We start from the raw sequence: 23548 nt of genomic DNA, 5'->3' as shown, positions 1-23548 counted from the left end.
AATGCTTTTTGTCTGCTTAAATTTTTTTTAATTGGACATTAATACATTTATCATTCTGAGGAATTAGTAAAATTAAAACATGTACAGTCTGCCTTCAAATTATACTTAAAGATATTTGTGCAAGCTAGTGATTCGTTCTTATATAAAATGTTGATGGTCCTACAGGACATTCTGCTGTGTTGTAAGAACACAAATCTGAAAGTCTCATTAAAGGTCTCTTAAGAATTATTTTATAATACCTTTGTGACTTGAGAGCCCTTTCAAAATAATTTGGTTCAGTTATAAACATTTAAATTGTAAATAAAATCCACTGAAATTGTTTTAATATTTTTGTCACTTTTTAATTGGCTAAGGGAAAGGTATCCTAAAAAAATATCCTTCATTTATAGATAGGTAAAAATTGGCTAGTGGCTGAACCAAGAGGCCTAAAAGTGGAGACACATGTCAAAGTCAGCAATCTTCCTAAAAAATTAGTACTGCAGCCCCCTTTTTTTTGGTTGGTTTTATTGGATATACATTTATCAGTAGCACCGCAGTTTGAAAACTGTGGCAGAAAAAACAAGCTAAGATGCAGAAACAGAAGTCATAGAGTCTTCCTAATAATAGTAAAGCTTCAGCCCCTTTTTAACTTTTTGGCAGGATATAAAGCGTAGGAGTTGCTGGTCCCCCCCAGAGGTCCATGTTATGTGATCCCTATTTGACTCAGAGGTCTTGGAGAGGCTGCATTGTGGAACGCCCTGAGGACATCTTTAAGAGTAAAGGCTCAAGCTGTTGTTCAAGCGATCAATGCTTCGAGATTCATTACTAAAATTTCTTACAAAAGCATAAAAAAAACCCACTGAATCTCTGTGTAAATACAAAATAATAAATTTTGCTTTCAGTGAACCCAATTTAAATTTTTAAATTTTTGTTCAGTCTTAAAAATAAATTGATTGTCTAAGGGCCTCTTTACATTTTAATAATAATCAGGCAACAGAAAACAACAAGAGATGAGGACAAAAAAAATCAGGCAAAAACAGTTTCTACCTAACACATTGCTGGAGGAGGAAACAAAGTACATTCAGTAAGTTGAAATTTTTAGAAAAAGAAGTTAGTATTGGAATCCTCCATGTTTCACTCATCACAAGTTTCCTTTGAAATAAAAATAGTAGACAAGTGAATGGCTTGTGGAGGAGCCAAGGAACCAAGGAGAAGACAGTGTACCAAATAATTCTGCGCTGCCCAAAAAAATGAATAAGCAGCTAACACGGCCGATTTTTTTTTTTAATTCTTTTATTTAAAATTTCACAAGTAAAATACATAGATAACATAAATCAAAAGAATATGTTTGAACAATAAAAATAACATTGAAGTACATTTATCAGACAAGTATTTACAATATTTACATAACCCTCCCACCTCCCTCCCAAAACCCACCCACTTCCCTCCCAAAACCCACCCACAAAAACCAAAAATGTACATAACAACAGCAAAAATAAAGACATCTCACAACAATAAATATATCAAGAATGTTTCAAAACAAACAATAAAAATAACAAAGAACATTAACAAAACAACCCACTCCCATCCCTCATAGCGAATAAATGACAAACTATCCCTATTATATACTATCCCTCCACCCTATCCCTACACAAACAAAAACACTCCTATATTCTTTCTCCACACTGTCCCTTTATCACCATCTGTACTCACCCTGAAAAACAAAAAAAAAAAAAATAAAAAAAAATAAAAAAAAGGTTAATCATTCAAAGACAAACATCAAAAACATAATTCACATATTTACATTATATACATTATAACACGGCCGATAGGATATAAGCATATAACAGTGAGACAAAAAATAAGTGTAGCGCTAAAAAACTTAAAAGTCCAACATAAGGACAATGTAGTCCAACTAATGGTGAAAACATCTAAGGGAAACTTAGAAGAAAGTCCTCCATGTTTATAAGTCTCATGAAAGCTAATGGTCCATATAAATTAAGTGACTTCATGTGAGGAACAAATCAATAAATGCATGACATCTGGAGTGAAGACAAAAGAAGCACACCACCACCGACAATGAGAAGGCTTACCAGATCTGTTTTATGGAATTACACTATGTGGCCTTTTTTCTTCCTGCCTTACATCATTGCTATCTGCTTCTCAACATCCTCCTGAGGGACATACTAGTCCATGGTTCATCCTCGGATTTCCATCTTCACCACCCTTCCGGAACATCTACCATCACCCACCACCCAAGCCTGCTTTGACCCAATTGGGCGTATGTCCTCTCGAGTCCACTAGATCTGGTAAGCCTTCTCATTGTCGGTGGTGGTGTGCTTCTTTTGTCTTCACTCCAGATGTCACGCATTGATTGATTTGTTCCTCACATGAAGTCACTTAATTTAGCCATTAGCTTTCATGAGACTTATAAACATGGAGGACTTTCTTCTAAGTTTCCCTTAGATGTTTTCACCATTAGTTGGACTACATTGTCCTTATGTTGGACTTTTAATTTTTTTAGCGCTACACTTATTTTTTGTCTCAGGGCCAAGGAACAAAGACATTCCATGGCTGCATCTGCAAATGTTAGACCAAACTGTCATTGAATAAATTTGAAGACCAGAAGCTGGGAACATCCAAAAAAACTTTGAGTTATGTGCCTGGATGCCAGGGTCCAACAACATCAAATAGTCCGATCAGCCTACAAATATAAGAGCAGTAATCTTTATGAGATTGTTCAAGTTATTCACTAATTACTTTCAATATAAAAGTATTGCCATAGAGCAGTAATACAATCACCAATCCAAGGAACTGTTTTCAAGTGGAAATTTGCCGAGCTACCAAACATTTCAGATACAAACATTTCTGCAGTCCAAGAGAACTGTCTGTCCTCTCTAAGAGCAAAAAGCAGTACACTTTTGTAAAAATCTCACAAAATATATCATCTAAAAAAAAATGTATCACTTGTAGACATGTGCACTGCTGAAAAAATGTGTTTCTTTTCATTTCATTCATTTTTTTTTGTTTATCGGATCATACGTTATGATCGGCATTCGTAACTTCGGATGCATTCATATTGTTTTTTTTCCATTTGTTTAGATGCGGCATTCGTTACTTTGGACTCGGACCATTCTTTCATTCGGACATTGGTTGTATTCGTAATCTTCGTTAGTTTGAATTTTTTAATTTTATTCATTATTTGGGAGTCGGCGTGCAGTGCTGGGATTAATTAATGGCTACAACACATGTATTTAAAGAAAAAAAATGCATTTATTATTTCTTTATATTCAGTGATAACGAATGATCGTAGAGAACGAAAAATACGTAAAAATTAAATTATCCGAATGCAATAGATTTGTTAAGCTTGTAGGTTGAATCATTTTTCGTTCTTTCTGATTTTTTTTTGTTCTTTCTGACAATTCGTTTTCGTACGCATTCGTCGAAGAGTCTTTCGTTCATTGCGATGTTTCCGAATGAACGGATATGTCAAATTTCATCTGAAAACGAATTTGTAACTAAAAGAATTGCACATGTCTAATCACTTGCAAGATGATTTCTTTACAAGTTAAACCCTTAATAAACAAGCAAAATTGTTACTTGAAAATCTAAAATAATCAAGCTTTTGACTTTCTGTTGGTGATACTTTAGATATAGTTTTGGACGTACAGAATACAAATTTTGTCTATTTCAGCTTAAATTACGAAAAAATGAACAGGGTATTTATTAACCACTTGCTTACTGGGCACTTAAACCCCCCTCCTGCCCAGACCAATTTTGAGCTTTCAGCGCTGTCGCACTTTGAATGACAATTGCGCGGTCATACAACGCTGTACCCAAATGAAATTTTTATCATTTTTTTCCCACAAGTAGAGCTTTCATTTGGTGGTATTTAAATACAGCTGGGATTTTTATTTTTTGCTAAACAAACAAAAAAAGATGGAAAAAAAAAAAAAAAAAAACCATGTTTAATAGTTTGTTATAAAATTTTGCAAACAGGTAAGTTTTCTCCTTCATTGATATGCGCTGATGAGGCGGCACTGGTGGTCACTGATAGGCTGCACTGATGGGCACGGATAGGCATAGATAAGGCGGCACTGATAGGCACAGTTAAGGCGGCACTGATGGGGACAGATAAGGCGGTACTGATGGGCACAGATAAGGCGGCACTGATGGCCATGGATGGGCGGCATGGATGGGTAGCACGGATGGTTGGCACGGATGGGTGGCAAGGATGGGCACTGATAGGTAACACTGATGGGGGGCACGGATGGGTGGCACTGATGGGGGGCACTGATGGGCTGCACTGATGGGCACTGGTAGGTGACACTGATGGGCACTGATAGGTTGCACTGATGTGGGTGCTGATGGGTGGCACTGATGTGGGTGCTGATGGGTGGCACTGTGGGCACTGATGGGTGGCGCTGATTGATGGCACTGTGGGCACTGATGGGTAACACTGGTGGGCACTGGTAAGCAGCACTGCTGCCTATTGCTTTGTGTCAGAAGATCGCCATGATCGGGACTGATGTCCCGATCACGGCCGCCGGTGATCTGTTTTTTTTCCTCCTCACGCTGTCAGTGCGAGGAGGAAAAATAGCCGATTACCGGCTCTGTTTACATCACATGATCAGCTGTCATTGGCTGACAGCTGATCATGTGGTAAGGGGTCGGGACCGACCCTTTACTCTGATCCGTGATCAGGCGAGTCTCATAGACTCACTGATCACCGAGCGCGCCGCGCGTGCCCTGCAGGGGGCGCGCAGGCCGCTCGTGCACGGGACGACGTCAATAGACGTCGTCCCGGCAATTTAGATCCGCGCTGTTGCCATCATTTGGCAATGGCCCGGATCTGAAGCGGTTAAAATAGTATAAAAAATAAAAGCCGATTAAGTCGAAAAAAAGATTGTTAGATTTTGATCAACAAGTTTTAGCAATCTAACCTACGTCTTTTACTCTTGTGGGTCTATCAGACCATCCACAAACATCCGCCAACATCAACATTCACCGAACATTCACCCTTCACTGAACAGTCACCCAACATTCACCAAACATTCACCCTTCACCCTTCACTGAAGATATTGTTTGGTGAATGTTTGGTGAATGTTGGGTGAATTTTCGGTGTTGGCGGATGGTCTGATAGACCCACAAGAGTAAAAGACGTAGCCGTTGTTTCTTGGGAGCCTTTGTTCATGGGTTTCGGGGATTATATCATCAGCCCTGCACCTGGATTAGACTACCGGGCTGTAACTCTGAATGTTCAGTGAAGGGTGGGTGAATGTTCAGTGAAGGGTGAATGTTGGGTGAATGTTCAGTGAATGTTGGGTGAATGTTCAGTGAAGGGTGAATGTTCGGTGAATGTTCAGTGAAGGGTGAATGTTCAGCAAATGGTGTTTGGTGAATGTTGGGTGAATGTTCAGTGATCCAGGCGATAAAAATGTCGATTCTTCCCAAACCTTTATTTTTTTTCAGAGCCCTTCCAAATTATGTGTCAACAAACGATTGAATCAATCCAAAGAGATATAAACAAATTGCTTGCCCCGGTCAGAATTCTACAGATATCTGCAGATCAGACAATTTTTACAACTCACACTTTCCTAGGCTGGACTCCACATCTGTTAACACATTTGAGGGTCTTTGTGGCCCCACATCCAGAGACAAGGGGATAATCTCACTGTTATACAATTATCTGGGTGGCTTAGGCCTCCCGGACAAATCCTCTGCCATGATCCAATGGGAAGCTGAGACTGGACAGGTGGTGTCCCCTGAGAAATGGATAGACAGGATAACTAATTGACATAAATGTACAAAGTCCGTAGCGGTTAAAGAAACAGTGATGAAGCTTCACACAATTGGTACTACACCCCTGCAAAATTACATAAATTCTTCCCCACTGTTTCTGAGAATTGCTTTAGAGGATGCCCTGAGCAGGGGACCCATCTACACATTTTTGTGTATTGTATTGCTTTGAGGGGCAGAAAGTTACAGCCAAGGTGGCAGAGATCACAGTGGTATAGGTCACTATAACCTACCAGATGGGCTTACTTTTCGCAGATATCCCTGGGGCCTCTCCCCATGACTAAAAACTTTCCCACACACTATTTAGTGCGGTCCATTGGAGTATAGCCCTGTTTTGGCGCCCACCTGGGATCCCCTGGGACCGGGTCCTTAGACAAATGTCTGCCATCCAACTTATGGAAAAAATCTCTCATACAATTACAGACACTATGCACACTTATTACCGGAAATGGAAATCATGGGTTCCTTAAGCACTTGGCGTCCTTAAGGACAAATTAATACTGACCCCTTAATTTAGTGGCATTAGTTACAGCTTGCCCCAAGTTGGTCTCCCGTAACCCTCTCTGTTCCACACGTTAGTGGTTGAAAATCCGTTTGTTTCTGTTCTTTTTGCTTTTATTTTTTATGATTTACAAATTTTCTAGCATTTAATATTACTGCATAAGTGTCAAAATATTTGAAGAGACTCTCAGGTACTTTTTTAGGCTACAGGACCTTTCCCACCTGGAATCCTCCTCAGCTAAATATGATTCACTTAGTAACTTCTAAGTATTTGACTACTATATATATATTTGATATAACGATTTCTAGAACTGTCATGTTTCCATATTGTTCACATTGACTTTGGACTAAATTTAGAGTCTTCAGTTTCCACAATTAATGTTGCTGACACACTATGTCTTCTGTACTAATCTTCAATAAAAACGTGTATTAAAAAAAAAGACATAGCCGTTGTAAGATTCCTCATAATATTGCTTTTTTGTCAGTTTAAATCTATTTTAATTGAACAGTAATACAATGAGCTTTCTGAGGGATTATTAAAAGGAAAACACGTATGGTCTACCTATGAATTGCACATTAAAGACATTTGTTTCAGCTTGTGGTTTATATTAATATGATGATGATATAAGATGTTGGCAGTCCTGCAGGACCGTTTGCTGTGCTGTAAGAACACAAGAACACAAAGCTGAATGTCTCATTAAAGGTCTCTTATAAAGGTCTCTTAAGATTGAATTCATAACACCTTTGTGACTTGAGAGCCATTTTACTATAACTTGGTACATTTACAAAAGAAGAAGAAGAAGAAGAAGAAGAAGAAGAAGAAGAAGAAGAAGAAGAAGAAGAAGAAGAAGAAGAAGAAGAAAAAGAAGAAGAAGAAGAGGAAGAAGAAGAAAGAAAATCCACTGAAATAGTTTTAAACTTTTTTTGTCATTTTTTTTATTGGTAAGTGGACAGAGTGTTCTACATAGTTACATAGTAGGTGAGGTTGAAAAAAGACACAAGTCCATCAAGTCCAACCTATGTGTGTGATTATATGTCAGTATTACTAAAACATTATAAAAGGAACATTGCTTTTCTTTTAGCTTCCATCAAAAAATAAGTGTCCAGAAAATGAATAAAGTCCATCTGGTGATAAAACCAAATTGTGCATGCAAATCTCCTCTGATTCTTAATCAGGGTGCAAAACCCGGTGCTTCCCTTTAGAAATCAACACAATATAGCGTCTTACCAGTTTGTTAGAACTATCAAGGTCTGTGTTCATCTTAGTGAGCTTCACCCCTCACTGTAGGTATGGGGCACCTCTGCTTTTCAGTAGCCTTATGGATACCAATAATGGGAATCATCATATACACATATCCTTAGGAATCTCAGACCTGGTCGATCAGCGTACCAACGAGGAGAAGAAAAACGACTTCTGTTGCTTATCTATAGTAATGATAAGCAATAGTGCTGGTTGAAATAAGCGGCATTTTATTTGTCTCTTGTCAAAATAGTCTCTAATGTAAGAAAGTTAGTTTTGGACTTTAGATTGGAAGCTCATTGCAGCCAGGGACTGATGTTAATGTTTATTAGCACTAATCATGCCCAGGGATTTGGACATTTCAAATTGTAGGGTTTACACTGCACAGGTACATATGCTTAGAAAACTGTTGCTTTGTTTATGTGGATGCAAATGGACTTCGATCTTTGTCTTGTAGTTGTAGATTTGATGCACATAGCCAAGGGCTAACACAGTTGCAAATACTATTATGTGTTTCTGCTCATCAGGTGCAATCACTTTAGACATACACGAAGAGACGGATTGAAAGATACTGGTGGGCGTTTTTTATTGACATCAGTGCAGAAACCTGCACAGATGTCTCTGAAATTCCCCCTGCAGTCGGGACTGACAATGGAATGGAATTGTGTGAGTTCAGCTGAGCTTGCATGATTTCCTCCCGCTGTCGGTGTGAACCAGGGCTCAAACTGGGCCTTTGTCTTTGTAATTCACCTACTGCTATCCCAGAGACACCATTTCCTATCGAACTCCCTTAAGTTTACCTTCAAATATCATTATATGTAGAAATACAGATTTGCATATCTGCAAATAAACAAAATTTAAAAAATTCTAATCGTGGTTACGATCAAATATTCGCAGCTGCGATCAAAAGAGCGTGGTTTCACCTTCTGACCTGGAAATGAGTCATTGTAATCACCCGGAAGTTCCTGTGCTGGTCGGGATCTCCATCTAGGTGGACATGGCGAGGTCCCTCTTTAGCAAAGAGGAGGTGCTGATGATTTTCCGGGTAAGTCTAGGATATGTACTTAGTGAATGTGGGGTGGATGTGGTAGTTAGATTTGGTGTGGGTGGGGTTCATTGATTTGTTTGACATCACCACATGTCTGCTTCTGGCCCATATGCACACATCACTTCCTGCATTTGTTCTGCTGATGTAAATCAATAAGGACTATGCAGGTATAAATGAGAGCTCCTTTCTATTAAAATATATATGACTTGTTTCACAGTTGGGTGACTTTTCCAGCAAATTTGGACCTCCGAGTTGCATGACAAGTTGTACCCCATGATTCTCTATGATAACCAACCAGATCAGTGCTACTTCAAGTTGCAACAACTTCAAAGTAGTCCCTGTACTACTTTGGTGTGACTTTCATGTGACTTGAGGTACATAGGGCGCAATATTGCACAGGCATTCCCAGAAGTTGGGGCCAAGTTGCAGCAGCAAAGTGGCAGCAAAATAGTGTGACTTTCAGGTTGCAGCAGTGTGAATGAGATTCATGGATAATACCTTTTTGAATTAGGCCCTATTCTCACTTGTGCATCCTGCATGTGGGTCAAGTTTGTCCCTGCACTACTTTGGTTTGACTTTGATGTGACTTAAGGTCCATATACAGTACGATTACACAGGCATTGGTTGCACAAGTGCAAATGTTGCCTAATTCAAAGGTTCCTTTCACACTTGGCTGACTTTTCATACAACTTGTGGTCCATAAGGACCCTTTCATACTTGTGCAACTTAAAAGTCCCAAGATTTTGCAGTGCTTTTTGCCACAAATTTGATGTGATTTGAAGCAATGCCAGTGTAATCTTGAGGTCTATGGATGCAGGAGTCGCAGGACAAGTCACACAAGTGTGAAAGGGGCCTTAGGGCGAGGTTCACACTGCTGTGCTGTCCAACATGGGATGTGATTTGCCCCGCACTGCAAATCACATGCGATGTCTGTGTGATGCAAACTCAGCCATACAGGTTGCATGGTTGAATTTGCATTGCATTTGGAACAAACTCGCACAGGACCCTTTTTTTGGTCCGCAGCAGAATTGGATCACATGGGTGTTGTCTGAATTTGCAGTTCGCTCTGCGATATGTGAACTGATTTGGGGAGGTCATTAGCTTTCTACTGACCCTCCCAGCAGTTTGCATATGGCAGTGTGAATTGCTTGCGAGTTGTATGCGATGCGAGAACCCGCACTGGATTCGCAGGGTTCCCGCATCGCTTCAGTTCGAACTGGCCGTGACCCTAGGTTCACACCTATGCATTTTTTAGTGCATTTTGCAGTTTTCAGAAGCACTCTACAGTTCATTTAACATGGTTTCCTATGGTACTAGTTCACATCTATGCGTTTTGCGGCCAGTGCATTTTTGGAAATGGTCGGGGACTTTTTCCGCGCGATTTGCGGGAAATAAATTTCAATGGAACTGCACCAGAAACGCAACTGTTGTATTTGTGATGTGATTTTTTATGTGTTTATTATTTTAACACTGTATATAGCTGTTTGCTAATTGGGGGACTGGGAAGCCAGCTGCCGCGTGCTTGAATGAATCTTCAGCTGTCAGCGGCTTCCCCGCTGAAAATTGCGTGGGGGTCCCCCCAAAATCCATACCAGGCCCTTCAGGTCTGGTATGGATAATAAGGGGAACCCTGCACCAAAATTTGAAAAAAAATGGCGTGGGGGGCACCCCCAAAATCTATACCAGACCTTTATCCGAGCATGCAACCTGGCATGCCACAGGAAAAGAGGGGGTGAACAAGAGAGCGCCCTCCTCCTCCTGTACTGTACCAGGCCACTTTCCGTCAACATGGGGAGGGTGCTTTGGGGTCCCCATGTTGATAGGGACAAGAGCCTCATTCCCACAACCCTTGCCCGGTGGTTGTGGGGATCTGTGGGCGGGGGGCTTATCAGAATCTGGAAGCCCCCTTCAACAAAAGGGCCCCCAGATCCTGGCCCCCCTATGTGAATGGGTTTTGGGTACATTGTACCCCTACCCATTCACAAAAAAAGCATTGAAAGGTGACAAAAGACAATAGCCATTTTCTGACATTTCCTTTATTTAAAATGTCTTCTTCTTTCCCCGCTCCTTCCTCCGGTCTTCCGCCAGCTTCTTCTTTCCCTCGCTCCTTCCTCCAGGTCTTCCTTCGGTTTTCTTCTTCTTCCTCCAGGTTCTTCTTCCCCCGCTCTGTCGTCCATCTTCCTCCGCTTCTTCCTCTGGTCTTCTTCATCTTCCTCTGGCTCCGGGCTTTCTCCTCCGCTGCTCCTGCCACCGACCTGCTGAATATGGAAACAACGAACCACTTGCAACGCTGCGGCCAGCCGATCTGTCCACTTCCATAGCGCAAATTCATGTATAACCATGGGGTGTGGCAGCCAGATGATGTCATCAGGAGACCCCACCCCCTTGTAACATCACTGACCCATCATGCCCCATGCGGTAATGTCACAAGGGACGAGGTCTCATAGTCATGTCATCCGCCCCATCGCAGCATCAGAGGAGGTTCATTTTTTGAATGTTCAGCAGGAGCGGCGGAGGAGGAAGACCGGAGGACAGACCAGGGGAAGAAGCGGAGGAAGATGGAGGAAGAAGCGGGGGGAAGAAGAAGCCAGACAGAGGAAGATGGAGAAGATCAGAGGAAGAAGCAGAGGAAGATGGAGGAAGAAGCGGGGAGAAGAAGAAGCTGGAGAAAGATGGAGAAGACCGAAGGAAGAAGCGGGGAAAGAAGAAGACATTTTTAATAAAGGAATTGTCAAAAACCGGCTATTGACTTTTGTCACATTTCACTGCTTTTCTTGGTGAATGTGTAGGGGTACAATGTACCCGATACCCATTCACATGGGGGAGGCTGGATCTGGGGTTCCCCTTATTAAAGCGGGCTTCCAAATTCTGATAAGCCTCCCGCCCGCAGACCCCCACAACCCCCGGGCAAGGGTTGTGTGGATGAGGCCTTTGTCCCCATCAACATAGGGACAAGGTGTTTTGGGGGGACCCCAAAGCACCCTCGCCATGTTGAGGGCATGTGGCCTGGTACGGTTCAGAAGGGGGGCACTCTCTCCCCCCCTCTTTTCCTGTGGTCTGCCAGGTTGCGTGCTCGAATAAGGTTCTGGTATGGATTTTGGAGGGGACCCCTACGCCATTTTTTTTTTCAAATTTGGCATGGAGTTCCCCTTAATATCCATACCAGATTTGAAGGACCTGGTATGGACTGGTGGGGGGAACCTACACCCTTTTTATCTTTGATTTTAACTCTATATTGCCGGGAACCGGAAATTCATTACAGCTGCGAGCAATTTTGGATTAAATGTTTTCCTTTAGAAATATAATTTTGCTGCGGTACAGTAATAAACACGGGAAAGGTGCGCTACTTTACAGGCATACTATAGACACCCCCCAGGCAAGATATTTAAAGGAATTTTTCATTTTTATTGTTTCACTTTAAGCATCATTAAAATCACTGCTCCTGAAAAAAAAGTCTGTTTTGAAAACTTTTTTTTGCATTGATACATGTCCCCTGGGGCAGGACCCAGGTCCCTATACACTTTTTATCGCAAATAACTAGCATATAAGCCTTCAGTGAGAACTTTGGATTTTGCAGGTTCGAGCCCCATTGACTTCCACTATTCCCGCATATGTGATCTGACGGGCATTTTTGCCACAATAGCGCTGCTTTCCATTTGCATTAGTGCTCAGTTTATGAGAGTTGAAGTCTTAATTGGCCTTAATTGGGCGCTATTTTCTGGGACTGCAGGATCATTTTTTGGCGCTATAGTAAATGACCCCCAGTGTCTTCCTAATAAAATTAAAGCTTCAGCTCTTTTTTTACGTTTTTGCCAAGAAAAGGAAGAAGGAGAAAGAGGTTAGGTGTCAGAAGGTGGCTATGATGGTACTCAACAGCACCATTACGTTTCGCTCAGGATTAAGCAGCAGAGCCAACAAAAGGGAAATGTGTCCACAATGTTCCTTGTAAAATGGAGCAGAAATGTAATGTAGGAATTTAGAGGATAAAAAGTGCAGTAGTTGCTTATATCTCCAGAGGTCCATGTTGTATGAACCCTAGTCGACTCAGAGGTCTTGGAGAGGCTGCAGTGTGGAACCCTGGAGACCATCTTGAAGAGTAATGGCTCAAGTTTTGGTCCAGGTGGTCAATGCTCGCTCTTACAGAGATTCATCACTAAGATTTCTTACATGTGCGGTGAGGTCAGTGACTGGTGAGGCCAGAGCCAGATACACACAGGATATATATGCTGCGAACGTTAAAGCGAGTGCAATGATTCTAGCACTAGACCTCCTCTGCAACTCTAATCATGGAACCTGTAAAATTTTTTACAGCGTCGCCTATGGAGATTTTTAAGTACTGAAGATTGGCGCCATTCCACAAGTGTGCACAATTTTAAAGTGTGACATGCAAGGTATCTACTCGGCGTAACATCATCTTTCACATTATACAAAAAAAAGGGGTTACTTTAGTGTTATTTTATTTATTCATGAAAGTTTTTTTCCCAAAAAAAGGTGTTTGAAAAATTGCTGCACAAATACTGTGTAACATAAAAAGTTGCAACGACCACCATTTTATTCTCTAGGGTGTCTGCTAAAAATATAATGTTTGGGGGTTCTGAGTAATTTTCTAGCAAAAAATGATGAAGTGTCAGAATTGGCCTGGGTGGCAAGGGGTTAATTGCCATTTAAGGTAATTTACTATATTTTCAAAGTTTGAAGTTATAACATCCAACCAATAATTTCACAGTAAATAGATAAATAATAAATTATTATGTTATAACGTATAGCATAATAATATATGATATAGCTTGATTAAAAAAATTACCTTTTCAGCAGCAGATTCTCAATCTCTCTTAACTATGTGAGAAAAACATGGGAATATGGGTAAATCTTATACACATAAACCCATGTTTTTTTCCTTCTAGTTAAGAGGTCTGGGCTGGAAGGTGAGGTGGAGGGAAGTTAAAACTGAAGTGGAATCAAATGGTGTTTCCGAATGGAGTATGTGTCTTTTACACACATGCCCCCTTCTATGACATTGCAGTGAGAGGACAGCCTCCACTGCAGCATTTTTATTGGACAGCTTGGACCAATGGTACTTTACCATTGGTCCAAGGCTCCAAGCTGTCCATTGAGCTCGGTGCCTCTGACAAGAAGTGAGGCGAGGCACTGAGAGCTCATCCTCTCAGTCTGCTGCAAACAGAGTGTGCCAGCTTGTATTTAAGCTGGCCGCTCTGTATGTAGCTTCTGACAGGCTGCGCAAGGAACCCCCCGAATCTCCAGAACAATGGGTGGCAGGAGGTCGATGTGACCCCAGGTCGCCAAGCTATGACCCTTGAAGCTCGATCATTTTTTTTGGTAAGCTATGACCCTTGAAGCTCAATAATTTTTTTTTTTATGTTCATGGCTCTGCCTCACCTGCCTCCCCTGACTGAACGTCCCTGCTCCAGAGGCCCATGTTATGTGAACCCTATAAGAGAAATGCTCAAGCTTTGGTCCAAGTGACCAATACTTGGTTTTACAGAGATTGATTATTGACATTTCTGACAAAACATTTTATATAAAAAAAATAAAATTCTGTGTAAATAAAAAAAGATTTTTACTATCAGTAAACCCAATTTTAATTCTAGTTTCGCTTTAATAATACATTGTATTGGAAGCTTCCATGTTTCACTCATCAAAAGTTTAATTTGAATCAAAAATAGTAGGCAAAGAAATGGTTTGTGGAGAAGCCAAGGAACCAAGACCTTCCATGGCTGCATCTGCAAATGTTAGATCAAACTGTCATTGATAGGAAGATGGGCACAATGAGGCAGCAGATGGGCACAGTGATGCTGCAGATGGGCACTGATGATACAGGTGGGCACAGCGAGGCTGCAGATGGCCACAGTGAGGCTGCAAATGGGCACAGTGAGGCTGCAAATGGGCACAGTGAGGGTGCAAATGGGCACGGCGAGGCTACATATGGGCACAGTGAGGCTGCAGATGGGCATTGTTTACCCAGTAGCTGCTGCATTTCCCACCCTAGGCTTATACTCAAGTCAAGTTTTCCCACTTTTTTTGTGGTAAAATTGGGTGCCTCGGCTTATATTCGTGTCGGCTTATACTCGAGTATATACAGTATATAAGATTATTTTTAAGTTAGGTTAGATATATACTTTTCTTTTTTGTGTGGAATTGATACTTATTCTTATTCTTATTCTTATTGCCTGAACCAGTTAAAAACCAACAATGATTTATCTTTTTTATTATTGCTAATGTGGGGAGGAGTTAGATCTTCTATAAGAGTGTTATTCCTGTCTGTGTCTTTCTTAGGACAAAAGAAATATCTTAAGAAGCAAACTAAACAGCATCGATCACACAGAATACAAAGCTCATAATGAAAGTGAAAAATGTTTGGCTGCCGATAACTGAAGAGGAGATTTATGAGACTCTCCTGCCAAAGAGTGAGGCCCCAGCCAGGCCCCCGATGGTCTTCCTTATGAATATTACAAGACCTTTCTGCCCAGCCTAATTCCACATATGGCTCGCTTTTTAAATGGATTATTGAGCACAGACGACATTCCGAGGAACATGCAGACCTCTCATTTGATGCTAATACCCATACCTGATAAAGACCACACATTGTTTCGGAATTATAGACCCATAGCTCTGTTGAATTCAGACTTGACATTTTTTATGAAACTGCTTTCCCTCCATTTACATTTAGTCCTTTCCTCCTTGATCCATAAAGATCAGGTGAGCTTTCTCCCAGGACGTCAGGCGGGAGATAGCACTAGGAGAGTCATCAACTTAATAGATATCATAATAGACAAAATACCGAAGCGCTTCTGCTCAGTTTAGATGCTGAGAAAGCCTTCGATAGGCTCAGTTGGCCAATCATGTTTTCAACCCTTGAATATCAGGGAGCCGTTCCTCAGGGTGATTAGACATCTATATGCAACTCCATCCGCTTAAACAATAAATAAACATAATGTACCCCGCAGTTTCACTGATTAAATAAATCCACATAATGCACACACTAGATGGTGTAGGAAGATAAATCTTCCGAACACCAGTTACCAGAACGGGGCCCTCATGTGCAGGGGCGTTTTAATTATGGAATGTATAACTTGCACTTATGTCTAAATGTTTGTAGTAATTAATAATATGTTAGAGCTCTTCTTTTATGTAACGAGATAGATTAGTTCATACTATTTACCAATAAATTGCTGTTGTTGTGTTGAAGCTTTCACTTCGGGGTAAGAACTCTCATTTACCGCACCATATCAGGAAAATATTAAATCTCATAATATATAGATTTGGTCAACATAATACAAAAGTGTTAAATGTCACAATTTTATTATCATCATTGCACCCAGATTAATTTTGAATGATAAAAATACCTCATAAGTGCCTCCATGAGATCTTTGTTCCTCAAGCTGTAGATCAGAGGATTCTCGCCGGAGGTGGTTCTGGCCAGCTCAGTAGATTGCTTTAAGAAAGGCCTGGATACTTTCCTAAATGTACATAATATAACTGGGTACTGACATTTATAGGTAAAGTTGATCCAGGGAAAATTCGATTGCCTCTTGGGGGATCAGGAAGGAATTTTTTTCCCCTGCTGTAGCAAATTGGAGCATGCTCTGTTGGGGTTTTTTGCCTTCCTCTGGATCAACTGTGGGTATAGAATTGGGTATATTGAATTGTACGATATATATATATTTTTTTTATGGTTGAACTGGATGGACTTGTCTTTTTTCAACCTGACCAACTATGTAACTATGTAACACTGAACCTTGGTCATGAAAGGGCTAAGTACAACTACAAGTGACTGACATTTTTACATTTTATGAAAGACACTACTAAAACTTTTAGTTAGCTTGAAATGCAAAAGTATCAATATTCACATATTTGTTTTCAGAATGATATCGGAATTAACTTTAAGTGATAATAGGATCTCATAAGTGCCTCCATAAGGTCCTTGTTTCTCAGGCTGTAGATCAGAGGATTCAGTAAGGGGTTAATGAGGGCAGATATGACTGTAAACAGTTTGTTTGAACTGAACATATCACTGGAGGAGGGAACAAAGTAAATAAAAATGAAGGAGCCATAAAAGATGAAGACCACGGTGAGGTGTGATGTGCAGGTGGAGAATGCTTTCCTCTTTCCAGTCTTGCTATGGATTCTAAGGACGGTACTGAAAATATAGACATATGGAATAAAGGTCAAAAGAAAGACTCCCAATCCTATACTACCACTAAATAAAAATATGACCATCATGTTTATGAAGGGGTCAGTACATGTAATTTGATATAAGTGTGGGAGATCACAAAAGAAGTTGTGGATGGAAGTTGTTCTGCAGAAGGACAACCTGAGCAAAAATAAAGTATGAATCAAAGAGTGAAAACATGCTGCAACCCAGGACAGAGAGGACATACGAGCACAGACTCTCCAAGACATAATTAGTTTGTAATGTAGAGGGTGGCAAATGGCAATGTAACGGTCGTAGGACATAGCCGAGAGCAAGAAAACTTCTGAGCTAGCAAAGGAGATGTAGAAAAAGACTTGGGCTATACAGGCAGGAATGGATATTGATCGGCTTTTTGTGACCAAATCAAAGAGCATCCTTGGTGCCGTCACAGATGAATAGCACATGTCCAGAAATGCCAAGTTGGCAAGAAAAAAATACATTGGGTTGTGCAGATGGTAGTCAGTGAGGACCAAGAAAAAAATAAGAAGGTTTGTGATAAGAGTCATCAGATAGATCAGAAGGAAGAGCACAAATAGTGCATTCATGGTCTGTGGATGGTCTGATAGACCCACAAGAGTAAGTGACGTAACCTTTGTAAGATTCCTCATAATGTTTTTTTTTTGTCTGTTTAAATTTATTTTAATTGAACAGGAATACAATGATCATTCTGAGGAGTTATTAAAAGGAAAACAGATATGGTCTCTCTACACAGTATGCTTAAAGGTGTTTGTGCCAGTTAGTGGCTTATTCTTATATAAGATGTTGGAAGTCCTGTAGGACCATCTCCCGTGTTGTAAGAACACAAAGCTGAAAGTCTCATTAAAGGTCTCTTAAGATTTAATTTATAACACCTTTGTGACTTGAGAGCCCTTTTAATATCATTTTGTACAGTTATAAACATTTGAATTGTAAATAAAATCCACTGAAGTTGTTTTATTTTTTATTGGCTAGTGGACAGAGTGATCTAAAGCATTGTAAAAGGAATATTGCTTTTCTTTTAGCTTCCATCATTTTGTAGTTACATCTTAATATAGGCTGCCAATGGAAAACTTCATTGGATCGCACAGTTTATAGTCAGAGCCAAACTGAACAAGCTGAAGGTAGAATCTGATTGGCTACTGTGCAGAGCTGCAACGGATTTTGCACCATGCAGTTTTAGTAAATCAACCCCTGTGTCTTCCTAATAAAACAAAAGCTTCAGTCCCCGTTTCATTTAATGAGGTGTTTTTGGCAAGAAAGGGAAGAAGGAGATGGAGGATAGGTGTCAGAAGGTGGTTATGATGGTATTTGGCAGGACCATTACTTTTCACTAAGGCTTAAAGTGATTGTAAAGTCTTGTTTTTTTTCCTATAAAAATAACAAACATGTTATACTTACCTGCTCTGTGTAGTGGTTTTGCACAAAGCAGCCCAGATCCTCCTCTTCTCAGCTCTCCTGGCCCCTCCCTCCTGTAGAGTGCTCCCACATCAAGCAGCTTGCTATGGGGGCACCAAAGTCGAGTTGCAGCTCTTTGTGTCCATGCAGACACGGAGCTTTGGTTTGACCCCGCCCCCTCTCTCTATCCTGATTGGCTAACTGACTTTGATTGACAGCAGTGGGAGCCAATGGTGTCGCTGCTGTTTCTTAGCCAATCAGGAAGGACTGGGGTGGCTGTGGTTCTCGTAGACATTGCTGGATTGAGATGGGGATCAGGTGAGTAGTAGGGGGGCTGAGGGGGGCTGCTGCACACAGAAGGCTTTTTTAGCAACATTTTTTACTTTTTGTTATAATAAACATCCCCCACAAAATATATAAAAACGTTTTTTTTTTCCTCAATTTTGGCATTAGTTTTATGGCGGCGAGCTGCGATTTTTATCATGACTGCGACATTATGGTGGACACATCAGACACTTTTGGCGCTATTTTGGGACCAGCCACATTTATACAGTGATCAGTGCGATTAAAAATGCACTGATTACTGTGTAAAAGTAAATGTGAATGTTTGGGGTGAATGGCAGTGAAGGGGTTAACCCGCGGTTAGACTCATGGAGCTCGCGGCGGGCGCGTGCACGCGCCTGCTATGCTGACCTCGTGAGATCATGTACAATTCACGCAGCGGAGCCAACCTACCGCAGTAAAATGTGAAAAAAATGTGAATGTTTGGTGAATGTTTGGGTGAATGTTCAGTGAATATGAATGTTGGGTGAATGTTCAGTGAATGTTGAGTGAATGTGAATGTTGGGTGAATGTTGAGTGAATGTTCAGTGAATGTGAATGTTCGATTAAAAATGCACTGATTACTGTGTAAATGTGACTGGCAGTGAAGGAGTTAACCCACGGATGGTGAATCTTCAGTAAATGTGAATGTTTGGTGAATGTAAATGTTGGGTGAATGTTTGGGGAGAATGTTCCGTAAATGGTGAATGTTCGGTGAATGTTTGTGTAAATGTTCTGTGAATGTAAATGTTGAGTAAATGTTCGGTAAATGTTAATGTTGGGTGAATGTTTGGTGAAAATGTTTGGTGAATGTGATTGTTGAGTGAATGTTCCCGGGACTAAACGAGGCCATCTAGTTCGCCCCATTTTTAAAAGGTTTTGTTTCTGGAAAAACCCATTAAAGCCTTTCTGGCTTTCCTCTAATAATAAAGAACTTCTTGGTCATTGTGCCCCCCCCTTTTTTGGATGTTTTGGTTTTGCTTTATCTGATTCTATTTTGTACATATTTATTGGATATTTTCACCCTTTCTTATATTCCCTATATTATTTTTTTTATTATTTTTTGATTGTAATTGTAGATTTACCAAGATATGCGATTGTCTTTCCTTGCATGCACTGATGTCTCATGTGTACGTACATTAAAACGAAATGAATATATTAGCCTGGAAGAACATACCCACGCATGTTATTGTTCACCAGTTTTTATATATTCATCCTTGTATGCTCCAAGTAAATGTAAATAATTATTATGCCCCTTTTTTTGCCTGTCCCTTTTCCCCTTTGTGGTTTGGCAGCTCTGCTGCCGCTGCTTCTGGGCCGGGGGCCTTTCCTCTGATGTGCCTTCCTGGCAAGGGGGGAGGAGCCGTCTCTTGTTGTTGGCTCCTCCCCCCTTCCCCATTAGGCACCCGGGCTGGCCCTGGCTGCTACATTAGGGACTTTTCCTCCTTGCCGGCGGCGTTCAAGAACATCCTCAGACGTCCCCGGTCACTGCGCATGCGCGGGTCCCCGCGCGTGCCACGTGATGTGGGTGCGTCACGTAGTTACAACAAGGATGACGTCAGTTTGGGGCCTCGGCTCGTCCTGACTGCCGGGGAAGCCACATGGGGCTGCCTTAATGGCGGCCATGCCCTCCATGACGGTCCTTTGGATCGGCTCTGTGGGGAGGGGGGTGCACACCTGCGATGGATCCACTCTAATGAACACACGCCCACAGTAAGTATATACACAGTTGAAAGATCTTGCACTTGTAGTTCCTCTACTTGGTTGGTCAGATACTCCTGCAGCTCCTGCACTGTAAGCACACCTCTTGCAATATGTCCTTGCACCATTTCAGCCCTATAGAATTATGATCAGTTAACAATACCTATTATGTATAATTTTTTACAAATCTTTATAATTATTTTCCCTTCTTTTATACATATATTTTCAGACTTGTCGACTCGGTTTGGATATCTATCCACTGAGCCTGACACAACTTGCGGCCAATCCCGGGCTAGGTCACAAATTAGTCTGATCACATAGGGCGATATGGTGCAGCCTCATATTTGCTTTTACACTTTTTGAGGTAAATATCTAAGGTTATTTTGTCACTTTTATGTCTGGCTTTATTGTGGGCACTCTCTTCTCTGTTTCAGTCACATTTCTTGTTCTTGCACGTTTGTTTTTTGTTTTTCAGTATGTGCAGGTTAGTGTATACCGCACGTACCTTTTATCACCCTCACAGCTTTGAGTATTCACGATCACCCATACACTTAGTTTTTTCCCATCCAACTTTAAATCACCTCACTTAAATCACCTGGTGTATACCATTTGGACTTTTCATTTCATTTTAATTTTTTAACTACTTGGTTATTTCTCTTATCCACTTGTTACTCCCTTTCACTTATGCATGTATTCAACACTTTGAGGCTACATTCTGCATATGTAGTATGCATGCAGATGGGTGCCTCTTACCTGACTACCTAATTGAAGATATATTTTTTGATACAATCTTTCCAATATACATTATGGGTGTGTTTCTTAGTATATTTCTGGGTTCTCGCTGCAGGTGTGGCTTGCTCCCCAACCGATCATTTGGCCTGATGGGGGGCGACCTTTAGTGTGACTTCTCGTAAGCCACATCGTTGGATTCTTTGTAAACACTCTCTACTGGAGCTCATTTTTAACCTTTGTGTTATGCAATTCTTTTGTACAATAAAATATAATAATTTTTATATAACATTGGTTTTGCATTTTGTTGCCTAAAAACCCCACCCTGGGGAAAACCCTCCTTCTTTTTTATTTTTCCACATTGAACCTTATCTGCCATGTAGTTGCCCACCCCATTTATTTGTTCAGATCTTCTTGCAAGGTTTCCACATCCTGTGGAGAAGTTATTGCTCTGCTTAGCTTAGTATCGTCCACAAATACAGAGATTGAACTATTTCCCTCATCCTCCAGGTCGTTTATGAACAAATTAAATAGGATTGGTCCCAGCACAGAACCCTGGGGGACCCCACTACCCACCCCTGACCATTCCAAGTACTCCCCATTTATGTAGAAAAAATGATCCGCACTCCAGTTGTTGCTCTTAAAATGTCTTCATTTTATTGAATAGCCACAGTGAACAAACGCAGATTAAGTCAGTTGATGCGCTTCATAACCATTTATCACCACCCTCTGAACTCGCCCTTGTAGCCAGTTTTCAATCCATGTACTCACCCTATGGTCCATGCCAACGCACCTTTCTTTGTACAGTAAACGTTTATGGGGAACTGTGTCAAATGCTTTTGCAAAATCCAGATACACCACGTCTACGGGCCTTCCTTTATCTAGATGGCAACTCACCTCCTCATAGAAGGTTAATAGATTGGTTTGACAAGAACGTTTCTTCATGAATCTATGCTGATTACTGTTAAATTAGGGATGGGCCGAACACCCCCCGTTTCGGTACGCATCCAGAACATGTGAACGGACCGAAAGATTGCGCGAACATTCCACCACCATTAAAGTCTATGGGACTCGAACTGAGAAATCAAAAGTGCAAATTTTAAAGGCTAATTGTTGTCCTAAAAAGTGTTTGGGGACCCGGGTCCTGCTCCAGGGGACATGTATCAATGGAAAGGGAAGTTTTAAAAACGGACGTTTTTCTGGGAGCAGTGATTTTAATGATGCTTAAAGTGAAAAAATAAAAGTGAAATATCCCTTTAAATATCGTACCTGGGGGGTGTCTATAGTATGCCTGTAAAGTGGCGCATGTTTCCCGTGCTTAGAACAGTCCCTGCACAAAATGACATTTCTAAAGGAATAAAAGTCATTCAAAACTGCTTGCGGCTGTAATGTAATGTCGGGTCCCGGCAATATGGATGAAAATTATTGATAAAAACGGCATGGGTAACCCCTCAGCTCATTACCAGACCCTTTGGGTCTTGTATGTATATTAAGGGGAACCCCGCACCCAAATTAAAAAAAGAAAAGGCGTGTGGCCCCCAGGCCCTATATACTCTGAACAGCAGTATACAGGCAGTCCAAACAAGACAGGGACTGTAGGTTTGTTGTTAAGTAGAATCTGTTTGTAATTTGGAACAGGTACATTTTTTAAGTGTAGCTCCAGCCAAAAAATCTATTTTAAAGCTTTTTGGAAAACCTAGGGAAGGGTTATCACCCCTGTAACATTTGTTTTGCTGCCTGTGCACCTCTTCAGAAGATTTCACCTCACTTTAAGTCCCATGACAATTGGATTTAGAATATTTTGGGTTTTTAAGGGAAACAAGGATTGGTGATAAACCAGTGGAGGAGACACCCTTTTCCCATATTAACCCTTACAGGAGAGAATTTCCCTTCCTAGGGGTAGATTTCCTCTCACTTCCTGTTGTCTCCCTCCGTTTATAAGTAGGAGTCATTTGTAAGTCGGATTTTTGAAAATAGGGGACCTCCTGTCTATACTATACAGCCTGCCCTATACACTCTGCAGAAAATTGGGCCTTAGGTGTTGGTGGTACCAGAACACTGTAAGCCCTCACAGTTACTCTTGGTGGGCACAGGAACGGGCCCTGTTGTGAAATATTAGATCAAGAATTATAATTACACGCCCCTGTTAAACAGGGGCAGAAAAATTGGGCATTAGGCAGTGGTGGTGGTGCCACAACACTGCAACCCCTCACAGATACTCTTGTTGATGAATGAACTGCAGCTCACTGAGTCACCTGCCTGAAAGTGTCTTTGAACATGCACTCCAGGAATATCCTACAGTCAGGTATAGGCTTGGCTAGACTATAAATATACAAGCATATATATATATATATATATATATATATATATATATATATATATATATTAAATACACTGCAGCTAGCTGAATCATATTAGAAACAGTACACCAGGAACGGTCTGCAGTGAGATGAAGCTAAACTATATACAGTGTGTATATATATATATATATATAATTACAAGGGGTTTAATAGTATAGTGATGTTGGCGGTGGTGTCAGCTAATTACGAGTTCCTGTATGTGGACGTGGGGAAGAATGGCCGGATGTCCGATGGTGGAGTCATCGCCCAGACGGAGTTCTACAGGCGTCTCCAGAATGGCAGCT

The 23548-nt window shown here is 41.0% G+C and overlaps 1 protein-coding gene across 1 annotated transcript; it reads right to left on the bottom strand.

Annotated features, from left to right (window-relative positions):
* Positions 1-16445: 16445 nt before the first annotated feature.
* Positions 16446-17393, bottom strand: LOC141102313 (olfactory receptor 1G1-like). Its single transcript, XM_073591273.1, has one exon. It carries the CDS (start codon positions 17385-17387, stop codon positions 16446-16448), a length of 942 nt encoding a protein of 313 aa, XP_073447374.1. The 5' UTR covers positions 17388-17393.
* Between the last annotated feature and the right edge of the window lie 6155 nt (positions 17394-23548).

This window comes from Aquarana catesbeiana, linkage group LG07 (genome assembly GCF_042186555.1).
Source record: "Aquarana catesbeiana isolate 2022-GZ linkage group LG07, ASM4218655v1, whole genome shotgun sequence".
NCBI classification, from domain to species: Eukaryota; Metazoa; Chordata; class Amphibia; order Anura; family Ranidae; genus Aquarana; species Aquarana catesbeiana.
This window is presented reverse-complemented; position numbering and strand designations above follow the sequence as displayed.